General features: G+C 47.9%; 1 protein-coding gene across 2 annotated transcripts in view; it reads right to left on the bottom strand.

Moving 5' to 3' along the window:
* TLN1 (talin 1) overlaps nucleotides 1–20,294 on the bottom strand; it is a 107,134-nt gene that overhangs the window by 24,669 nt on the left and 62,171 nt on the right. For both annotated transcript variants that reach the window (XM_040335776.1, XM_040335777.1), the window contains 11 exons: nucleotides 17,158–17,325; nucleotides 16,783–17,077; nucleotides 16,223–16,389; nucleotides 16,008–16,136; nucleotides 15,746–15,859; nucleotides 8,004–8,117; nucleotides 7,700–7,834; nucleotides 1,922–2,050; nucleotides 1,249–1,351; nucleotides 924–1,132; nucleotides 674–793 (listed from right to left, as the gene is read on the bottom strand). In XM_040335776.1, coding sequence (XP_040191710.1) covers nucleotides 674–793; nucleotides 924–1,132; nucleotides 1,249–1,351; nucleotides 1,922–2,050; nucleotides 7,700–7,834; nucleotides 8,004–8,117; nucleotides 15,746–15,859; nucleotides 16,008–16,136; nucleotides 16,223–16,389; nucleotides 16,783–17,077; nucleotides 17,158–17,325 — 1,683 coding nt within the window. The remainder of the gene's footprint in view (nucleotides 1–673; nucleotides 794–923; nucleotides 1,133–1,248; nucleotides 1,352–1,921; nucleotides 2,051–7,699; nucleotides 7,835–8,003; nucleotides 8,118–15,745; nucleotides 15,860–16,007; nucleotides 16,137–16,222; nucleotides 16,390–16,782; nucleotides 17,078–17,157; nucleotides 17,326–20,294) is intronic.

Genomic DNA, 20,294 nt, shown 5'->3' with positions numbered 1-20,294 from the left:
GAGGACCATAGAGAGGCCACTTAGCAGAAGGTGAAGGAGGATGAATGACAGAGGACCATAGAGAGAGGTCACCTAGTGGAAGGTGGAGGATGTACATTAGAGGACCATAGAGAGGTCACCAAGTAGAAGGTGAAGGAGGATGAATGACATTAGAGGACCATAGAGAGGTCACTTAGTAGAAGGTGAAGGAGGATAGACATTAGAGGACCATAGAGAGGTCACTTAGTAGAAGGTGGAGGATAGACATTAGAGGACCATAGAGAGGTCACTTAGTAGAAGGTGAAGGAGGATGAATGACATTAGAGGACCATAGAGAGGTCACTTAGTAGAAGGTGGGGGAGGAGGATAGACATTAGAGGACCATAGAGAGGCAACTTAGTAGTAGGTGGGGGAGGATAGACATTAGAGGACCATAGAGAGGTCACTTAGTAGAAGGTGGAGGATAGACATTAGAGAACCATAGAGAGGTCACCTAGTAGAAGGTGGAGGATGGACATTAGAGAACCATAGAGAGGTCACCTAGTAGAAGGTGGAGGATGGACATTAGAGGACCATAGAGAGGTCACTTAGTAGAAGGTGGGGGAGGATAGACATTAGAGGACCATAGAGAGGTCACTTAGTAGAAGGTGGAGGAGGAAATCAGAGACAAGGAGAAGACATGACAAGTACTTACAGATGTGGCCAGGAGTTTCTTGCTGGCTTCTCCGATGCTCTTTATAGCGGCATCCACGTCTCTCTGTCCCGGAAGACAAGTGACGCATCGGCTCAGAGCCTGAGACACGGCCTTGGCCACCTGTGTGGAGACAGAAGGCAATCCAATCACTAATTACCAAAAACTTGTCATGGATGGGTCAGTGTGTGGAGAAAGACAACATGCTGGGAAGCAAACAACAAGACAAAGTAATAAAAAAACAGTCAGAGACCTGAGCCAATCTTTGCTGACACTCGGCATCCGCCGGCTTTCCCACGGCTCTCTTAGCTTCTTCAATGAGATTTCCAGCCTTATCCATGACATCTCCGGCGCACTCCAACATGGCGTTCTGCACTGCCGGATCTCCAGACATGGCGGCCACTCCACGGCTGGCCTGAGCCAGGGAACGGAGGGCCTGGGCAACATCACGGGCAGCACGTCCTGCCGAAGGGGGAGATGATGGGTTTACAGAAGACATATAGGTGGGTCAAGAAGAGAAATAAACCACAAAAGGTGAGTTCAGGATAATACAGAGAGGAGACGTCACCTCCACCTACCTGTGTAGTTCTCATTCCCATGGACAATCTCACCCAGAAGTTGTGCGATGGAAGAACTCACTGCCTTGGTGCTGCTCCCCAGATCTTGTGAGCATTTCTCCATCTGTAGAAGTACAATGGTCACCACGTGGACACCCAACTGTCTTCACACAATGTCCCCACCATCCCGACACGCAACGGTCACTATCCCGACACCCAACTGTCTTCACACAATGACCCCACCATCCTGACACCTAACTGTCTTCACACAATGTCCCCACCATCCCGACACGCAACGGTCACTATCCCGACACCCAACTGTCTTCACACAATGACCCCACCATCCTGACACCCAACTGTCTTCACACAATGTCCCAACCATCCCAAAACGCAACGGTCACTACCCCAACACCCAACTGTCTTCACACAATGTCCCCACCATCCCGACACCCAAAGTCCCCCCCCATCCTGACACACAACCGTATTCAAACAATGTCCCCACCATCCCGACACACACCGGTCACTATCCCGACATCCAACTGTCTTCACACAATGTCCCCACCATCCCGACACGCAACGGTCACTATCCCGACACCCAACTGTCTTCACACAATGTCCCCACCATTCCGACACGCAACGGTCACTATCCCGACACACAACCGTCTTCACACAAACCACAAAGATGAAGGCTCACCGTCTCCCCGGGCAGTGGCTGCAGTTTGCCCTCTCTGGCAGCTGCTTTGGCCTCCTTTAGGTCTTGTTCCAGGGAACGGATGAGGTTCAGTGCAGAGTCAATCTCCAGAGGTCCACATGCTTCCTGTGCCTGAGGGAGACAAAATGTCAAAAAATCCACAACCAACACCACACTGCTTTATAATCAGACTGAGACAGGACCAGATACCTGAGCAGGACCCTACAGCTTCATAGCAAGACCTCACCCAACCTCTATTCCAAACCATACAGCTCTATATCTAGACCAAGACCTCTACCAACCATAAAGCTCTATATCCAGACCAAGACCTAACCTCTACTCCAAACTATACAGCTCTATATTTAGACCAAGAACTCTACTAACCATAAATCTCTATATCCAGACCAAGGTCTTACCTCTACTCCAAAGCATACAGCCCTATTACCAGACCAAGACCTCTACCAATCATACAGCCCCCTTATCAGACCAAGAGCTCTACCAACCATACAGTCCCATTATCAGACCAAGACCTCTACCAACCATGCAGCGCCATTATCAGACAAAGACCTCTACCAATCATACAGCCCCATTATCAAACCAAGACCTCTACCAACCATCACCTAGCCTCTATAAGAAATCAAGAAATCAGACTCCTCACCCAATACCACCTCCAAACCTCACCTAACCTCTACACAACCAGACCAAGACCTCTACCAACCATACAGCCATATTACTAGACCAAGACCTCACCCAACCATACAGCTCTATATCTAGACCAAGACCTCTACCAACCATAAAGCTCTATATCCAGACCAAGACCTAACCTCTACTCCAAAGCATACAGCTCTATAGTTAGACCAAGAACTCTACTAACCATAAATCTCTATATCCAGACCAAGGCCTAACCTCTACTCCAAAGCATACAGCCCTATTACCAGACCAAGACCTCTACCGATCTATAACTACAAAGCTCCATAACCAGACCAAACTTTACCCAATCATTGCTTTAAACCACCACCTCTATAAGCAGATAACCTGCCCCAAATCCCCAGCACTATAACTGGACAAAACCACATCCATTTCATGCCCAGAATCAACCAACTCCACAACTAAAAGAAGACCTCACCCAATCCCTGATTCAAATCACACATCTCCACAACCAGGCCAAGACCTTATCCAACCCCAGCTCAAAAACCAAAACCTCATCCAACCCCTGCCCAAATTCACCCAGCTTTATACCTGACCAAGCTTTATCCAACCCCTAGGATCATTATCAGACCAAACCTCATCCAATCCTAGCCGAGAATCACCTAAATTCACAACTAAAATAAGACCTCACCCAATCCCTGTTCCAAATCACAAAGCTCCATAACCAGACCAAACCTTATGCAATCGCAGCTCCACATTACGAACATACATACTGTAAATAGACTTGGACCTCTCTCAAACCCATCTCCACGCCACACAGTTCCATATCACCCAACCCCCACTCCGATATCACTTAACCTGACTCTAAACTACACAGCTTCATAACAGACCAAGACCTCAGCCAAACCTGAGGCTCCATGACCAGACCAAGACCCCAGCCAAACCTGAGGCTCCATAACCAGACCAAGACTTCAGCCAAACCTGAGGCTCCACGACCAGACCAAGACTTCAGCCAAAACTGAGGCTCCATAACCAGACAAAGACCTCAGCCAAACCTGAGGCTCCATAACCAGACCAAGACCTCAGCCAAAACCGAGGATCCATAACCAGACCAAGACCTTAGCCAAACCTGAGGCTCCATAACCAGACCAAGACCTCAGCCAAAACCGAGGATCCATAACCAGACCAAGACCTTAGCCAAACCCAGACCAAGACCTCAGCCAAACCTGAGGTTCCATAACCAGACCAAGACCTCAGCCAAACCTGAGGATCCATAACCAGACCAAGACCTCAGCCAAACCCAAGGCTCCATAACCAGACCAAGACCTCAGCCAAACCCTAGGATCCATAACCAGACCAGGACCTCAGCCAAACCTAGACCAAGACCTCAGCCAAACTTGAGGCTCCATAACCAGACCAAGACCTCAGCCAAACTTGAGGCTCCATAACCAGACCAAGACCTCAGCCAAACCTGAAACTCCATGACCAGACCAGACCACAAATCCTAAAGTCATACAGAACCTTCAGTGAGGCATTATGCAGCAAGACTACAATATCTCATCACCAGGCCACACAGGTTTATAACCAGGTCCATCTATTGAGTATAAGAGGAGCCCTAAATAATCAGTTCTAAAGCAAGCCTGTAACTTCACCGGAACTACACACAAGATGACTGAGACTGGCCTCATCCTAGCAGACCACAGACCTGATCTCACACAGCATTGGGCCACAGGGGGTCCAATGTACAAAAATTCCAAATTACATAGTACTTCTGATGGTGATGTCTGGCACCTAAAACGAAAGCTTTATTGATGTGCCTGGCAATATGAAGTTCTGGTCCCATTACCACCGCTAACTTCAGTGAGATTAGGGCTGGGTCAGGTGAAGGTCCATACAGGTCTCTGTCACAGATGGATATTGTACCACAATCACATGACAATCTGACCAACTCCAGCAGATGACATGGCTCCCCAAATCATCGCAGACTGGAAAATTGCAGAGCGGAATAGGTGTCTGTGGACTGCTGTATACATCAGTCTAAATGCCTGTCATGAATGCTGCTGTGTCCCTCCGTGATTCAGATTGCTTCTGACAATGAGGCTTTAAATGGGCTAGGGCCACCCTGCGCCACCCACAACGTGGACGCTGGACACGCAACTGCCGCTAAGCCCTGCCCCTTTCTTTCTCCTTCCCAAAACGCCTGTATTTAACACAGAATTCCCGTGCGTGCACGTGTCTGCACCACCATGGGACATGGGAGGAGAGGAGAAGGGAGTGAGCACTGAGGCTTCCACGGGAGCATGCTTCCATCTACTAGCCAGGCCAACAGGATGACTGAGTAGCAGCTAACAGCAGTCATTGTTACACACAAAAATGAACAGTAGCTGTACTCACTAGCTAGATACAGACAGATCCCCCTGCACACAGAGCAACATAGACATGTGAAAGACATGTATGCCCTCTAGTGGCAATTTACAGGCATGACAACAACTGCTCATAGAAGGTGTCCTCAGGAACCTTCGCTTACCTTTCCCGCCACAAGATTCTGCTGAAAAAACAGACAGACTCAATCTTCACCCATCACGTCGGGTTATGTCAACAGACCATCAGAGAGCGGGTTCCTAGCTAGGGTTTCCACTCCCCTGGACCTGTATCGCATCCTGCCAGAAATTTTTGGTATTTGACTTAACCAAAAGTACTGGCACCCAGAATCCAGCCCTCCTAAGGGAGGCATTACAGGCAAAACCTCGCTTTTCTTTACCGAGGCCCGGGTACCATCCACTTTGCGAAAAAACTGAGATACTGCCTGGATGGGAGGGGTTATATAGGAGAGGGGACTTCCTGTTTTGGGTTGCCAGTGTCCATCACCTATAGGTAGGCCTAAAAACCCACATAGTTATTACTATGCCGCTCTGTGTCCCGTGATGTAAGAAATAGAAAGTTATGCATTTTATTTGGAAATCGTGGTCCCAGAGTCTGGAGGAGGAGGAGTGCATGAGGTCGAGTGTGAAGTTTCCACAGTCAGCGATGATTTGGGGAGCCATGTCACCTGCTGGTGTTGGTCAGATTGTCATGTGATTGTGGTACAATATCGAAGTGTGGCAGAGACCTGTATGGACCTTCACCTGGCCCAGCCCTAATCTCGCTGAAGTTAGCGGTGGTAATGGGACCAGAACTTCATATTGCCAGGCACATCAATAAAGCTTGATCGAGCCTCATTTCCCAGCAGGACTTGGCACCTGCCCTCACTGCCAAAACTACCAACACCTGGTCACACGATTGTGGAATTACTGTGCGCGATTGGCCAGCAAACTTGCCTGACCAAAACCCCACATAGAGAATCTGTGGAAGATGAGCGACACCAGACAAGCCTTCCATAACACCTCAGCAGTGCCTCCATACCGGACAGCGACAGACTATACCGGGCAGGGACACACTATACCGCGCAGGGACAGACTATACCAGGCAGGGACACACTATACCGGGCAGGGACACACTATACCGGGCAGGGACACACTATACCGGGCAGGGACACACTATACCGGGCAGGGACACACTATACCGGGCAGGGACACACTATACCGGGCAGGGACACACTATACCGGGCAGGGACACACTATACCGGGCAGGGACACACTATACCGGGCAGGGACACACTATACCGGGCAGCGACAGACTATACCGGGCAGCGACAGACTATAACGGGCAGCAACAGACTATAACGGGCAGCAACAGACTATAACGGGCAGCCACAGACTATAACGGGCAGCGACAGACTATAACGGTCAGCGACATACTATAACAGGCAGGGACAGACTATACCGGACAGCGACCGACTATACCGTGCAGCGACCGACTATACCGTGCAGCGACCGACTATACCGGACAGCGACCGACTATACCGGACAGCGACCGACTATACCGGACAGCGACCGACTATACCGGACAGCGACCGACTATACCGGACAGCGACCGACTATACCGGACAGCGACCGACTATACCGGACAGCGACCGACTATACCGGACAGCGACCGACTATACCGGACAGCGACAGACTATAGCGGACAGCGACAGACTATAGCGGACAGCGACAGACTATAGCGGACAGCGACAGACTATAGCGGACAGCGACAGACTATACCCGACATGGACAGACTATACCCGACATGGACAGACTATACCCGACATGGACAGACTATACCCGACATGGACAGACTATACCCGACATGGACAGACTATACCCGACATGGACAGACTATACCCGACATGGACAGACTATACCCGACATGGACAGACTATACCCGACATGGACAGACTATACCCGACATGGACAGACTATACCCGACATGGACAGACTATACCCGACATGGACAGACTATACCCGACATGGACAGACTATACCCGACATGGACAGACTATACCCGACATGGACAGACTATACCCGACATGGACAGACTATACCCGACATGGACAGACTATACCCGACATGGACAGACTATACCCGACATGGACAGACTATACCCGACATGGACAGACTATACCCGACATGGACAGACTATACCGGGCAGGGACAGACTATACCGGGCAGGGACAGACTATACCGGGCAGGGACAGACTATACCGGGCAGGAACAGACTATACCCGACATGGACAGACTATACCGGGCAGGGACAGACTATACCCGACATGGTTATACCGGACAGGGACAGACTATACCGGGCAGGGACAGACTATACCGGGCAGGGACAGACTATACCGGGCAGGAACAGACTATACCCGACATGGACAGACTTCTCACTAAACCTACATTTCTGTATTATGTAATATTCATATTTTCTGAGATACAGAATTTTGGGGTGTCACTCTCTGTAATCCATAATCATCCAAATTAAATATTATATCACTCTGTGTGTAACAAATCTATAAAAACTATGAGTTTCACTTTAATTCATTTACTCAAATAAATTCACTATTTAATGATATTCTAATTTTGAGTTGAGTTGAGAGGTATCCTAATATAGATCGGTCTTACTGAGAATTTTATGAGATACACCTGTATATCGCCCCCCCATCCACTGCTCCCCCCCCCCCATTAATTTTGGGCAACTATCTATAAGAATGACAAAATGTACCTTCTGTGCGGCGGTGCGGAGCTCAGCTAGAGCGGTAGCCAAGTTCTTTATGCATTGACCAAGCTGCATGGCGGATGCCGGATCCGAGACGGTCGGGACGGCGGCCTTCCCTGCCGCCACCAGTTTACCGCCAGGCTGTAATGAGAGGAAGCACACGTGAGTTTGGTGTCTGGGAAAAGCGATAGAGAAGACAGCCTGGGTTCTTCTTCCATCAGATTGTATGTCACCACGACACGGGTGCCTCTTCCTCAGACTGAGGAGCTCACACCATACAAGGTGATATCAGACGGTATAAATACGCCACCTGCAGGAAGTTCTGGCCGGCACTGATGAGGGACAGTTGGGCGCTCGGACTCTCCGGCTGTGATTGGCTGCCTCGAACTCCCTGGACCAACATCGGGATCTGCTCTGCCACAACCTGCGGGACAAAGATAACCGAACGTTCATGAACGGGAGGACACAACACATAAAAGGTTCTTTGTAATGTTCCACCACCAGGTGTGTGGGGTGGAGGACAAACCAGTGATACGGTACAGAGATCAGGAAATGGAGAGTACAGGAGGAATATAGAGGACAGATCGATGATACGGTACAGAGATCAGGAAATGGAGAGTACAGGAGGAATATAGAGGACAGATCGATGATACGGCACAGAGATCAGGAAATGGAGAGTACAGGAGGATAGAGGACAGATCGATGATACGGTACAGAGGTCAGGAAATGGAGAGTACAGGAGGAATATAGAGGACAGATCGATGATACGGTACAGAGATCAGGAAATGGAGAGTACAGGAGGAATATAGAGGACAGATCGATGATACGGTACAGAGATCAGGAAATGGAGAGTACAGGAGGAATATAGAGGACAGATCGATGATACGGTACAGAGATCAGGAAATGGAGAGTACAGGAGGAATATAGAGGACAGATCGATGATACGGCACAGAGATCAGGAAATGGAGAGTACAGGAGGAATATAGAGGACAGATCGATGATACGGTACAGAGATCAGGAAATGGAGTACAGGAGGAATATAGAGGAAAGATCGATGATACGGCACAGAGATCAGGAAATGGAGAGTACAGGAGGAATATAGAGGACAGATCGATGATACGATACAGAGATCAGGAAATGGAGAGTACAGGAGGAATATAGAGGACAGATCGATGATACAGTACAGAGATCAGGAAATGGAGAGTACAGGAGGAATATAGAGGACAGATCGATGATACGGTACAGAGATCAGGAAATGGAGTACAGGAGGAATATAGAGGAAAGATCGATGATACGGCACAGAGATCAGGAAATGGAGAGCACAGGAGGAATATAGAGGACAGATCGATGATACGGTACAGAGGTCAGGAAATGGAGAGCACAGGAGGAATATAGAGGACAGATCGATGATACGGTACAGAGATCAGGAAATGGAGAGCACAGGAGGAATATAGAGGACAGATCGATGATACGGTACAGAGGTCAGGAAATGGAGAGCACAGGAGGAATATAGAGGACAGATCGATGATACGGTACAGAGGTCAGGAAATGGAGAGTACAGGAGGAATATAGAGGACAGATCGATGATACGGTACAGAGATCAGGAAATGGAGAGTACAGGAGGAATATAGAGGACAGATCGATGATACGGCACAGAGATCAGGAAATGGAGAGTACAGGAGGAATATAGAGGACAGATCGATGATACGGTACAGAGATCAGGAAATGGAGAGTACAGGAGGAATATAGAGGACAGATCGATGATACGGTACAGAGATCAGGAAATGGAGAGTACAGGAGGAATATAGAGGACAGATCGATGATACGGCACAGAGGTCAGGAAATGGAGAGTACAGGAGGAATATAGAGGACAGATCGATGATACGGCACAGAGGTCAGGAAATGGAGAGCACAGGAGGAATATAGAGGACAGATCGATGATACGGTACAGAGATCAGGAAATGGAGAGTACAGGAGGAATATAGAGGACAGATCGATGATACGGTACAGAGATCAGGAAATGGAGAGTACAGGAGGAATATAGAGGACAGATCGATGATACGGTACAGAGGTCAGGAAATGGAGAGCACAGGAGGAATATAGAGGACAGATCGATGATACGGTACAGAGATCAGGAAATGGAGAGTACAGGAGGAATATAGAGGACAGATCGATGATACGGTACAGAGATCAGGAAATGGAGAGTACAGGAGGAATATAGAGGACAGATCGATGATACGGTACAGAGGTCAGGAAATGGAGAGTACAGGAGGAATATAGAGGACAGATCGATGATACGGTACAGAGGTCAGGAAATGGAGAGTACAGGAGGAATATAGAGGACAGATCGATGATACGGTACAGAGGTCAGGAAATGGAGAGTACAGGAGGAATATAGAGGACAGATCGATGATACGGTACAGAGGTCAGGAAATGGAGAGTACAGGAGGAATATAGAGGACAGATCGATGATACGATACAGAGATCAGGAAATGGAGAGTACAGGAGGAATATAGAGGACAGATCGATGATACGGTACAGAGATCAGGAAATGGAGAGTACAGGAGGAATATAGAGGACAGATCCATGATACGGTACAGAGATCAGGAAATGGAGAGTACAGGAGGAATATAGAGGACAGATCGATGATACGGTACAGAGATCAGGAAATGGAGAGTACAGGAGGAATATAGAGGACAGATCGATGATACGGTACAGAGATCAGGAAATGGAGAGTACAGGAGGAATATAGAGGACAGATCGATGATACAGCACAGAGGTCAGGAAATGGAGAGTACAGGAGGAATATAGAGGACAGATCGATGATACGGCACAGAGATCAGGAAATGGAGACTACAGGAGGAATATAGAGGACAGATCGATGATACGGTACAGAGATCAGGAAATGGAGAGTACAAAAGGAATATAGAGGACAGATCGATGATACGGTACAGAGATCAGGAAATGGAGAGTACAGGAGGAATATAGAGGACAGATCGATGATACGGCACAGAGATCAGGAAATGGAGAGTACAGGAGGAATATAGAGGACAGATCGATGATACGGTACAGAGGTCAGGAAATGGAGAGTACAGGAGGAATATAGAGGACAGATCGATAATACGGTACAGAGATCAGGAAATGGAGAGTACAGGAGGAATATAGAGGACAGATCGATGATACGGTACAGAGATCAGGAAATGGAGAGTACAGGAGGAATATAGAGGACAGATCGATGATACGGTACAGAGGTCAGGAAATGGAGAGTACAGGAGGAATATAGAGGACAGATCGATGATACGGTACAGAGATCAGGAAATGGAGAGTACAGGAGGAATATAGAGGACAGATCGATGATACGGTACAGAGATCAGGAAATGGAGAGTACAGGAGGAATATAGAGGACAGATCGATGATACGGTACAGAGATCAGGAAATGGGGAGTACAGGAGGAATATAGAGGACAGATCGATGATACGGCACAGAGGTCAGGAAATGGAGAGTACAGGAGGAATATAGAGGACAGATCGATGATACGGTACAGAGATTAGGAAATGGAGAGTACAGGAGGAATATAGAGGACAGATCGATGATAGGGTACAGAGATCAGGAAATGGAGAGTACAGGAGGAATATAGAGGACAGATCGATGATAGGGTACAGAGATCAGGAAATGGAGAGTACAGGAGGAATATAGAGGACAGATCGATGATACGGTACAGAGATCAGGAAATGGAGAGTACAGGAGGAATATAGAGGACAGATCAATGATACGGTACAGAGATCAGGAAATGGAGAGTACAGGAGGAATATAGAGGACAGATCGATGATACGGTACAGAGGTCAGGAAATGGAGAGTACAGGAGGAATATAGAGGACAGATCGATGATACGGTACAGAGGTCAGGAATTGGAGAGTACAGGAGGAATATAGAGGACAGATCGATGATACGGTACAGAGATCAGGAAATGGAGAGTACAGGAGGAATATAGAGGACAGATCGATGATACGGTACAGAGGTCAGGAAATGGAGAGTACAGGAGGAATATAGAGGACAGATCGATGATACGGTACAGAGATCAGGAAATGGAGAGTACAGGAGGAATATAGAGGACAGATCGATGATACGGTACAGAGATCAGGAAATGGAGAGTACAGGAGGAATATAGAGGACAGATCGATGATACGGTACAGAGATCAGGAAATGGAGAGTACAGGAGGAATATAGAGGACAGATCGATGATACGGTACAGAGATCAGGAAATGGAGAGTACAGGAGGAATATAGAGAACAGATCGATGATACGGTACAGAGATCAGGAAATGGAGAGTACAGGAGGAATATAGAGGACAGATCGATGATACGGTACAGAGATCAGGAAATGGAGAGTACAGGAGGAATATAGAGGACAGATCGATGATACGGTACAGAGATCAGGAAATGGAGAGTACAGGAGGAATATAGAGGACAGATCGATGATACAGTACAGAGATCAGGAAATGGAGAGTACAGGAGGAATATAGAGGACAGATCGATGATACGGTACAGAGATCAGGAAATGGAGAGTACAGGAGGAATATAGAGGACAGATCGATGATACGGTACAGAGATCAGGAAATGGAGAGTACAGGAGGAATATAGAGGACAGATCGATGATACGGTACAGAGATCAGGAAATGGAGAGTACAGGAGGAATATAGAGGACAGATCGATGATACGGTACAGAGATCAGGAAATGGAGAGTACAGGAGGAATATAGAGGACAGATCGATGATACGGTACAGAGATCAGGAAATGGAGAGTACAGGAGGAATATAGAGGACAGATCGATGATACGGCACAGAGATCAGGAAATGGAGAGTACAGGAGGAATATAGAGGACAGATCGATGATACGGTACAGAGATCAGGAAATGGAGAGTACAGGAGGAATATAGAGGACAGATCGATGATACGGTACAGAGATCAGGAAATGGAGAGTACAGGAGGAATATAGAGGACAGATCGATGATACGGTACAGAGATCAGGAAATGGAGAGTACAGGAGGAATATAGAGGACAGATCGATGATACGGTACAGAGATCAGGAAATGGAGAGTACAGGAGGAATATAGAGGACAGATCGATGATACAGTACAGAGATCAGGAAATGGAGAGCACAGGAGGAATATAGAGGACAGATCGATGATACGGTACAGAGATCAGGAAATGGAGAGTACAGGAGGAATATAGAGGACAGATCGATGATACGGTACAGAGATCAGGAAATGGAGAGTACAGGAGGAATATAGAGGACAGATCGATGATACGGTACAGAGATCAGGAAATGGAGAGTACAGGAGGAATATAGAGGACAGATCGATGATACGGTACAGAGATCAGGAAATGGAGAGTACAGGAGGAATATAGAGGACAGATCGATGATACGGTACAGAGGTCAGGAAATGGAGAGTACAGGAGGAATATAGAGGACAGATCGATGATACAGCACAGATATCAGGAAATGGAGAGTACAGGAGGAATATAGAGGACAGATCGATGATACGGTACAGAGATCAGGAAATGGAGAGTACAGGAGGAATATAGAGGACAGATCGATGATACGGTACAGAGATCAGGAAATGGAGAGTACAGGAGGAATATAGAGGACAGATCGATGATACAGCACAGAGGTCAGGAAATGGAGAGTACAGGAGGAATATAGAGGACAGATCGATGATACGGTACAGAGATCAGGAAATGGAGAGTACAGGAGGAATATAGAGGACAGATCGATGATACGGTACAGAGATCAGGAAATGGAGAGTACAGGAGGAATATAGAGGACAGATCGATGATACGGTACAGAGGTCAGGAAATGGAGAGTACAGGAGGAATATAGAGGACAGATCGATGATACGGTACAGAGGTCAGGAAATGGAGAGTACAGGAGGAATATAGAGGACAGATCGATGATACGGTACAGAGATCAGGAAATGGAGAGTACAGGAGGATAGAGGACAGATCGATGATACGGCACAGAGATCAGGAAATGGAGAGTACAGGAGGAATATAGAGGACAGATCGATGATACGGTACAGAGATCAGGAAATGGAGAGTACAGGAGGAATATAGACAGATCGATGATACGGTACAGAGATCAGGAAATGGAGAGTACAGGAGGAATATAGAGGACAGATCGATGATAGGGCACAGAGATCAGGAAATGGAGAGTACAGGAGGAATATAGAGGACAGATCGATGATACGGTACAGAGATCAGGAAATGGAGAGTACAGGAGGAATATAGAGGACAGATCGATGATACGGTACAGAGATCAGGAAATGGAGAGTACAGGAGGAATATAGAGGACAGATCGATGATAGGGCACAGAGATCAGGAAATGGAGAGTACAGGAGGAATATAGAGGACAGAACGATGATACAGCATAGAGATCAGGAAATGGAGTACAGGAGGAATATAGAGGACAGATCGATGATACGGTACAGAGATCAGGAAATGGAGAGTACAGGAGGAATATAGAGGACAGATCGATGATACGGTACAGAGGTCAGGAAATGGAGAGTACAGGAGGAATATAGAGGACAGATCGATGATACGGTACAGAGATCAGGAAATGGAGAGTACAGGAGGAATATAGAGGACAGATCGATGATACAGTACAGAGATCAGGAAATGGAGAGTACAGGAGGAATATAGAGGACAGATCGATGATACGGCACAGAGATCAGGAAATGGAGAGTACAGGAGGAATATAGAGGACAGATCGATGATACGGTACAGAGATCAGGAAATGGAGAGTACAGGAGGAATATAGAGGACAGATCGATGATACGGTACAGAGATCAGGAAATGGAGAGTACAGGAGGAATATAGAGGACAGATCGATGATACGGTACAGAGATCAGGAAATGGAGAGTACAGGAGGAATATAGAGGACAGATCGATGATACGGTACAGAGATCAGGAAATGGAGAGTACAGGAGGAATATAGAGGACAGATCGATGATACGGTACAGAGGTCAGGAAATGGAGAGTACAGGAGGAATATAGAGGACAGATCGATGATACGGTACAGAGATCAGGAAATGGAGAGTACAGGAGGAATATAGAGGACAGATCGATGATACGGCACAGAGATCAGGAAATGGAGAGTACAGGAGGAATATAGAGGACAGATCGATGATACGGTACAGAGATCAGGAAATGGAGAGTACAGGAGGAATATAGAGGACAGATCGATGATACGGTACAGAGATCAGGAAATGGAGAGTACAGGAGGAATATAGAGGACAGATCGATGATACGGTACAGAGATCAGGAAATGGAGAGTACAGGAGGAATATAGAGGACAGAACGATGATACGGTACAGAGATCAGGAAATGGAGAGTACAGGAGGAATATAGAGGACAGATCGATGATACGGTACAGAGATCAGGAAATGGAGAGTACAGGAGGAATATAGAGGACAGATCGATGATACGGTACAGAGATCAGGAAATGGAGAGTACAGGAGGAATATAGAGGACAGATCGATGATACGGTACAGAGATCAGGAAATGGAGAGTACAGGAGGAATATAGAGGACAGATCGATGATACGGTACAGAGATCAGGAAATGGAGAGTACAGGAGGAATATAGAGGACAGACCGATGATACGGCACAGAGATCAGGAAATGGAGAGTACAGGAGGAATATAGAGGACAGATCGATGATACGGTACAGAGGTCAGGAAATGGAGAGTACAGGAGGAATATAGAGGACAGATCGATGATACGGTACAGAGATCAGGAAATGGAGAGTACAGGAGGAATATAGAGGACAGATCGATGATACGGTACAGAGATCAGGAAATGGAGAGTACAGGAGGAATATAGAGGACAGATCGATGATACGGTACAGAGATCAGGAAATGGAGAGTACAGGAGGAATATAGAGGACAGATCGATGATACGGTACAGAGATCAGGAAATGGAGAGTACAGGAGGAATATAGAGGACAGATCGATGATACAGCACAGAGGTCAGGAATGGCGCCGTGCAGATCACACACCTTGCAGCTCTGCACCAGCTGTTGCTGGGCGGCGGGGTTCTTGTTGCTGGACGCAGCGTTCTGTGCGGCGGCAATGGTTTGCGTGGCTGAAGCGGCCGCCTGTTTGGCCGCTTGCTGAAATAAAAAAAACAAGAAACCAGAAAGGTGAATGATTTGTTATTGACATAAAGCTCCTCCCTGATCAGCCACGCCATGATTTTATCATGTGACCCCGCCCACTTGGGGGGCAATCTGGGATAAGATTATCCGAAAGAACACGCACCTCCAGCTTGTGCACCAGCTTCTTCTTGATGGCGTTTTGTGCGGCGGCATTGGTGGCCATACGCAGACCCTCCGCAGCTTCACGCAGCCTCTGTTGTTGCTCCTCACTGTCCGGATTGGCAGCTGCACCCTGCAAAGAGAGAGAGAGAGATGTTAGATAAACCACGCCCCCTTTCTCTCCTGAAAATCCTGGCATGGCAGAGCATGAAAACGCACCTTGGCCGCCTCCACCATCCGAGCCGTGGCATCAGCCAGAAGTTTGGCAGCGCTGAGAAGTTTTCGGGAATTCTCCAGATCGCTTTCCTGTTCGGCATCTGCTTTGATAGCGCCCACCAGATCCGACGTGGCCTGAGCGAGGATTCGCGCTTGTCGCACCATCTCTCCTATAGACCGATCGAAATATGAGTGCAAGTCATACATAAAAGATCGCTTATAGCCCGGCTCCCTCCTCTAAAGGGGGCGACTGAGCCTGGCTGTCCCTCCTCTAAAGGGGGCGACTGAGCCTGGCTGTCCCTCCCCTAGGGGGCGACTGAGCCAGGCTTTCCCTCCCCTAGGGGGCGACTGAGCCAGGCTTTCCCTCCCCTAGGGGGCGACTGAGCCAGGCTTTCCCTCCCCTAGGGGGCGACTGAGCCAGGCTATCCCTCCCCTAGGGGGCGACTGAGCCAGGCTTTCCCTCCCCTAGGGGGCGACTGAGCCCGACTTCCTTTTAGGACAGGAAGTGATGAAAATCTCTGCACTGAACCTCTATAAATGACTTCCTCGGAAAAAAGACTAACCGGCATCTCCCATAGAGCTGAAGATGTTCTCGGTCACGTTGAGGATGGTATCGGTGGCCTGGTCATATCTGCCGGTTGGAGGTCCTCCGGTGGCATTCTTCTTGATGTGTTGCAGTAGGTCGTTGAGCGCCTGGGTGACAGCAGATGCTGCCACACCGACAGCCTTCAGGAGTTCCGGGTCTCCAGTAGCTTCTTTGGAAGACTCCACACAGCCTTCCACTGACTTGGCCACCTGCTTTCCGGCCTCCAACAGCTGCTCCTGACAAACCGGAGAACTGATGGTTGGAGCCACAACCTGGGAGGGAGACATGGGTGGTTAGTGTGCTGAGCATTTAGTGAAGGGAGGAGGGTGAGGGGCACCTTGAGATCTCTTACCTTAGTGCATGCCACCAGCTGAGAAGTGGAAAGAGCGCACTGCGTGGCGGCAGCGATGACTTGGCCCTGCTGCATGGGGTCATCCGTTCGCTCGGCTACATTCTTTGCCTTCAGTACCAGAGCTGCCGCCGCACTCGCCACGGCTTTTGCCAGCTGCATGAGCATGTCCTGGAGAGAGTACGGAGGAGGAGAATTAAAACAAGTCCAGACACCAGACACACAAAGACCCACCAAACCCATATTATACGAGGAAGAAGAATTAGGGGAATGTCACCAGTGATTGGAATGTCCCACCACCAAGCAATTGGTCCTACAAAATGGTCCAATATGAAACCTCTTTTAGAAACAAAACTAGACATTAATGACACCACAATTATCCAATCAGAACAGAGGAGCTAAAGGTTACTCAGATTACAAATCAGATTTATAGGCAACCTCAACATGGAGGCCTCTCGAAAATTAATGGACACCTCAGACTAGACAAGACCTGCCTACTCCATTATGGACACCTGAGACTAGACATGACCTCCCTACTCCTCCATGATGGACACCTGAGACTAGACATGACCTGCCTACTCCATTATGGACACCTCAGACTAGACATGACCCGCCTACTCCCCCATGATGGACACCTGAGACTAGACATGACCTCCCTACTCCTCCATGATGGACACCTCAGACTAGACATGACCTGCCTACTCCATGATGGACACCTGAGACTAGACATGACCTGCCTACCCTTCCATGATGGACCCCTCAGAACAGACATGACCTGCCTACTCCTCCATGATGGACACCTGAGACTAGACATGACCTGCCTACTCTTCCATGATGGACACCTGAGACTAGACATGACCTGCCTACTGCTCTGTGATGGACACCTGAGACTAGACATGACCTCCCTACTCCTCCATGATGGACACCTCAGACTAGACATGACCTGCCTACTCCTCCATGATGGACACCTCAGACTAGACAAGACCTGACTACTCCTATTCCATCAATGGACAAAGACTAGACATGACCTGCCTACTCCTCCATGATGGACACCTCAGACTAGACATGACCTGCCTACTCCTCCATGGACACCTCAGTCTAGACATGACCTCCCTACTCCTCCATGATGGACACCTCAGACTAGACATGACCTGCCTACTCCTCGATGGACACCTCAGACTAGACATGACCTGACTACTCCTATTCCATCAATGGACAAAGACTAGACATGGCCTGCCTACTCCTAATCTTTGATGGACACCTCAGACTAGACATGACCAGATTACTCCTCCATGACAGACACCTCAGGACATTACCTGCCAACTCCTTTTCCATCAATGGACACCTCAGACTAGACATGACCTGACTTCTCCTAGTTCATCGGTGGACAATGGCTACAAGGGTGGAACTTGTCCATTGAGGAAGGTCCTCTGAACGGACCCACTCACAGATAACCAAAACTAGATGTCTACAATCTCCTAATCATTCTTTCCCCAACTCAGTCACTTTACTGCTGAACCTGCAACTCAGAAGAGTGCAACCCAGGCAGGAATTTATCAGCTCACAAAATTTCTGGCAGGATCGCCAGGTAATTTGTTACCTCTTACAGAACAGAATGCTCTCAATAAGATATTTATCAGACCAAAGGAAGTAAATAAGAGAAGTTCATTGTCGAAGTGTACAGACACTCCATGTATTAGGAAGCCCATCGCTGAGACCATTCAGATCTCACCAATACCAACCAACAGTCGCATGGAGGAGAACTCCTCATCAGCCGTAAGGAAGTCTATCACCAAGACCATCCAGAACCCCAAAATACTAACCAAGGGTCCCATGGAGAACTCCTCATCAGTCATTAAGATGTCCACCACTTAAAAACTGTTCAGAACCCACCAATACCAACTACCAGTCCCATGGAGAATTCATCATCAGCCATCAAGAAGACCATCACCTAGACCATCTGCCAATACCCACCAATACCAACCTACGGTCCCGTGAAGAACTCCTAATCAGCAAAGCTCATCACCGAGACCAGTGGTCTCCAAACTGTGACCCTGAGGCCAGATGCAGCTTTTGCTTGTCCTTATCCGGCGATTGGGACACTTTTTCTCTAGCCGACACCAACGATGGGGCACCATTACTCCCACTAATACCAATAATGAGACACTATTACTCCCACTAAAACCAACGATGGGGCATTTCTCCTCCCAACTGGCTTAATCTGGCCCCCCTAAAGCCTGAAGGACAGTAAACTGGCTCTTTGTTTGGAAAGTTTGGTGACCACTGACCTAGACCATCTGCCAATAACCACCAATACCAACCAAAGGTGCCATTAGTAACTTGACTGCCATAAGAAGCCCGTCACCTAGATCATCCAGAACATACCAACACTAGCCAACTGTCCCATGAAGAACTCATCAGCCTTTAAGGACTGTTGAGAACCCAAAACACCAACCAACTGTCCCATGGAGAACTCTTCTTTAGCCACTATGCCCATTTCCTAGACCAGGGGTTTCCAAACTATGGCCCTCCAGTTGTCCAGGAACCTCAATTCCCATCATGCCTAGTCATGTCTGTGAATGTCAGCCTCATGGGACGTCTAGTTCTGCAACATCTGGAGGTCCGTAGTTTGGAGATTCTTGCCCTAGACCATCCAGGACCCATCAATATCAACCAACAGTACCACAGAGAACCCTTTTTCAGCCACTAAGACGCCCATTCCCTCCTAGACCATCCAAGACCCACCAATACCAACCAAAAGTCCCATGGAGAACTCTTATTTAGCCACTAAGAAGCCGATCACTGAGACCATCCAGAACCCACCACCCAATTACATGAAACCCCAGAGTTCATCTCCAGATAAAACTACTTCTAGATTATATTTTTAGTTTAAGATTGTGAGAAAGGGTTAGATACTTCATTGGGTTCTAGGCTTCCTTTGGGAGCATTTTCCATCACTAACCCTATCCTGGTTAAGGGGGACTGACAGAGAGAAAGTGATGACATCTCCTCAATGGAAGGCCAGCTAGTAAACAAAAGTGGGGACGGCTTAGAATCTGTGTGAGGTTTTCCTATTCCATTTCTATTCATTTCTGGTGTCATAGGTGTTTTTTTTTGGCTAGATGGGTCGAATGCTAAGG

This window comes from Rana temporaria, chromosome 1 (genome assembly GCF_905171775.1).
Source record: "Rana temporaria chromosome 1, aRanTem1.1, whole genome shotgun sequence".
Taxonomy (NCBI): domain Eukaryota; kingdom Metazoa; phylum Chordata; class Amphibia; order Anura; family Ranidae; genus Rana; species Rana temporaria.
This window is presented reverse-complemented; position numbering and strand designations above follow the sequence as displayed.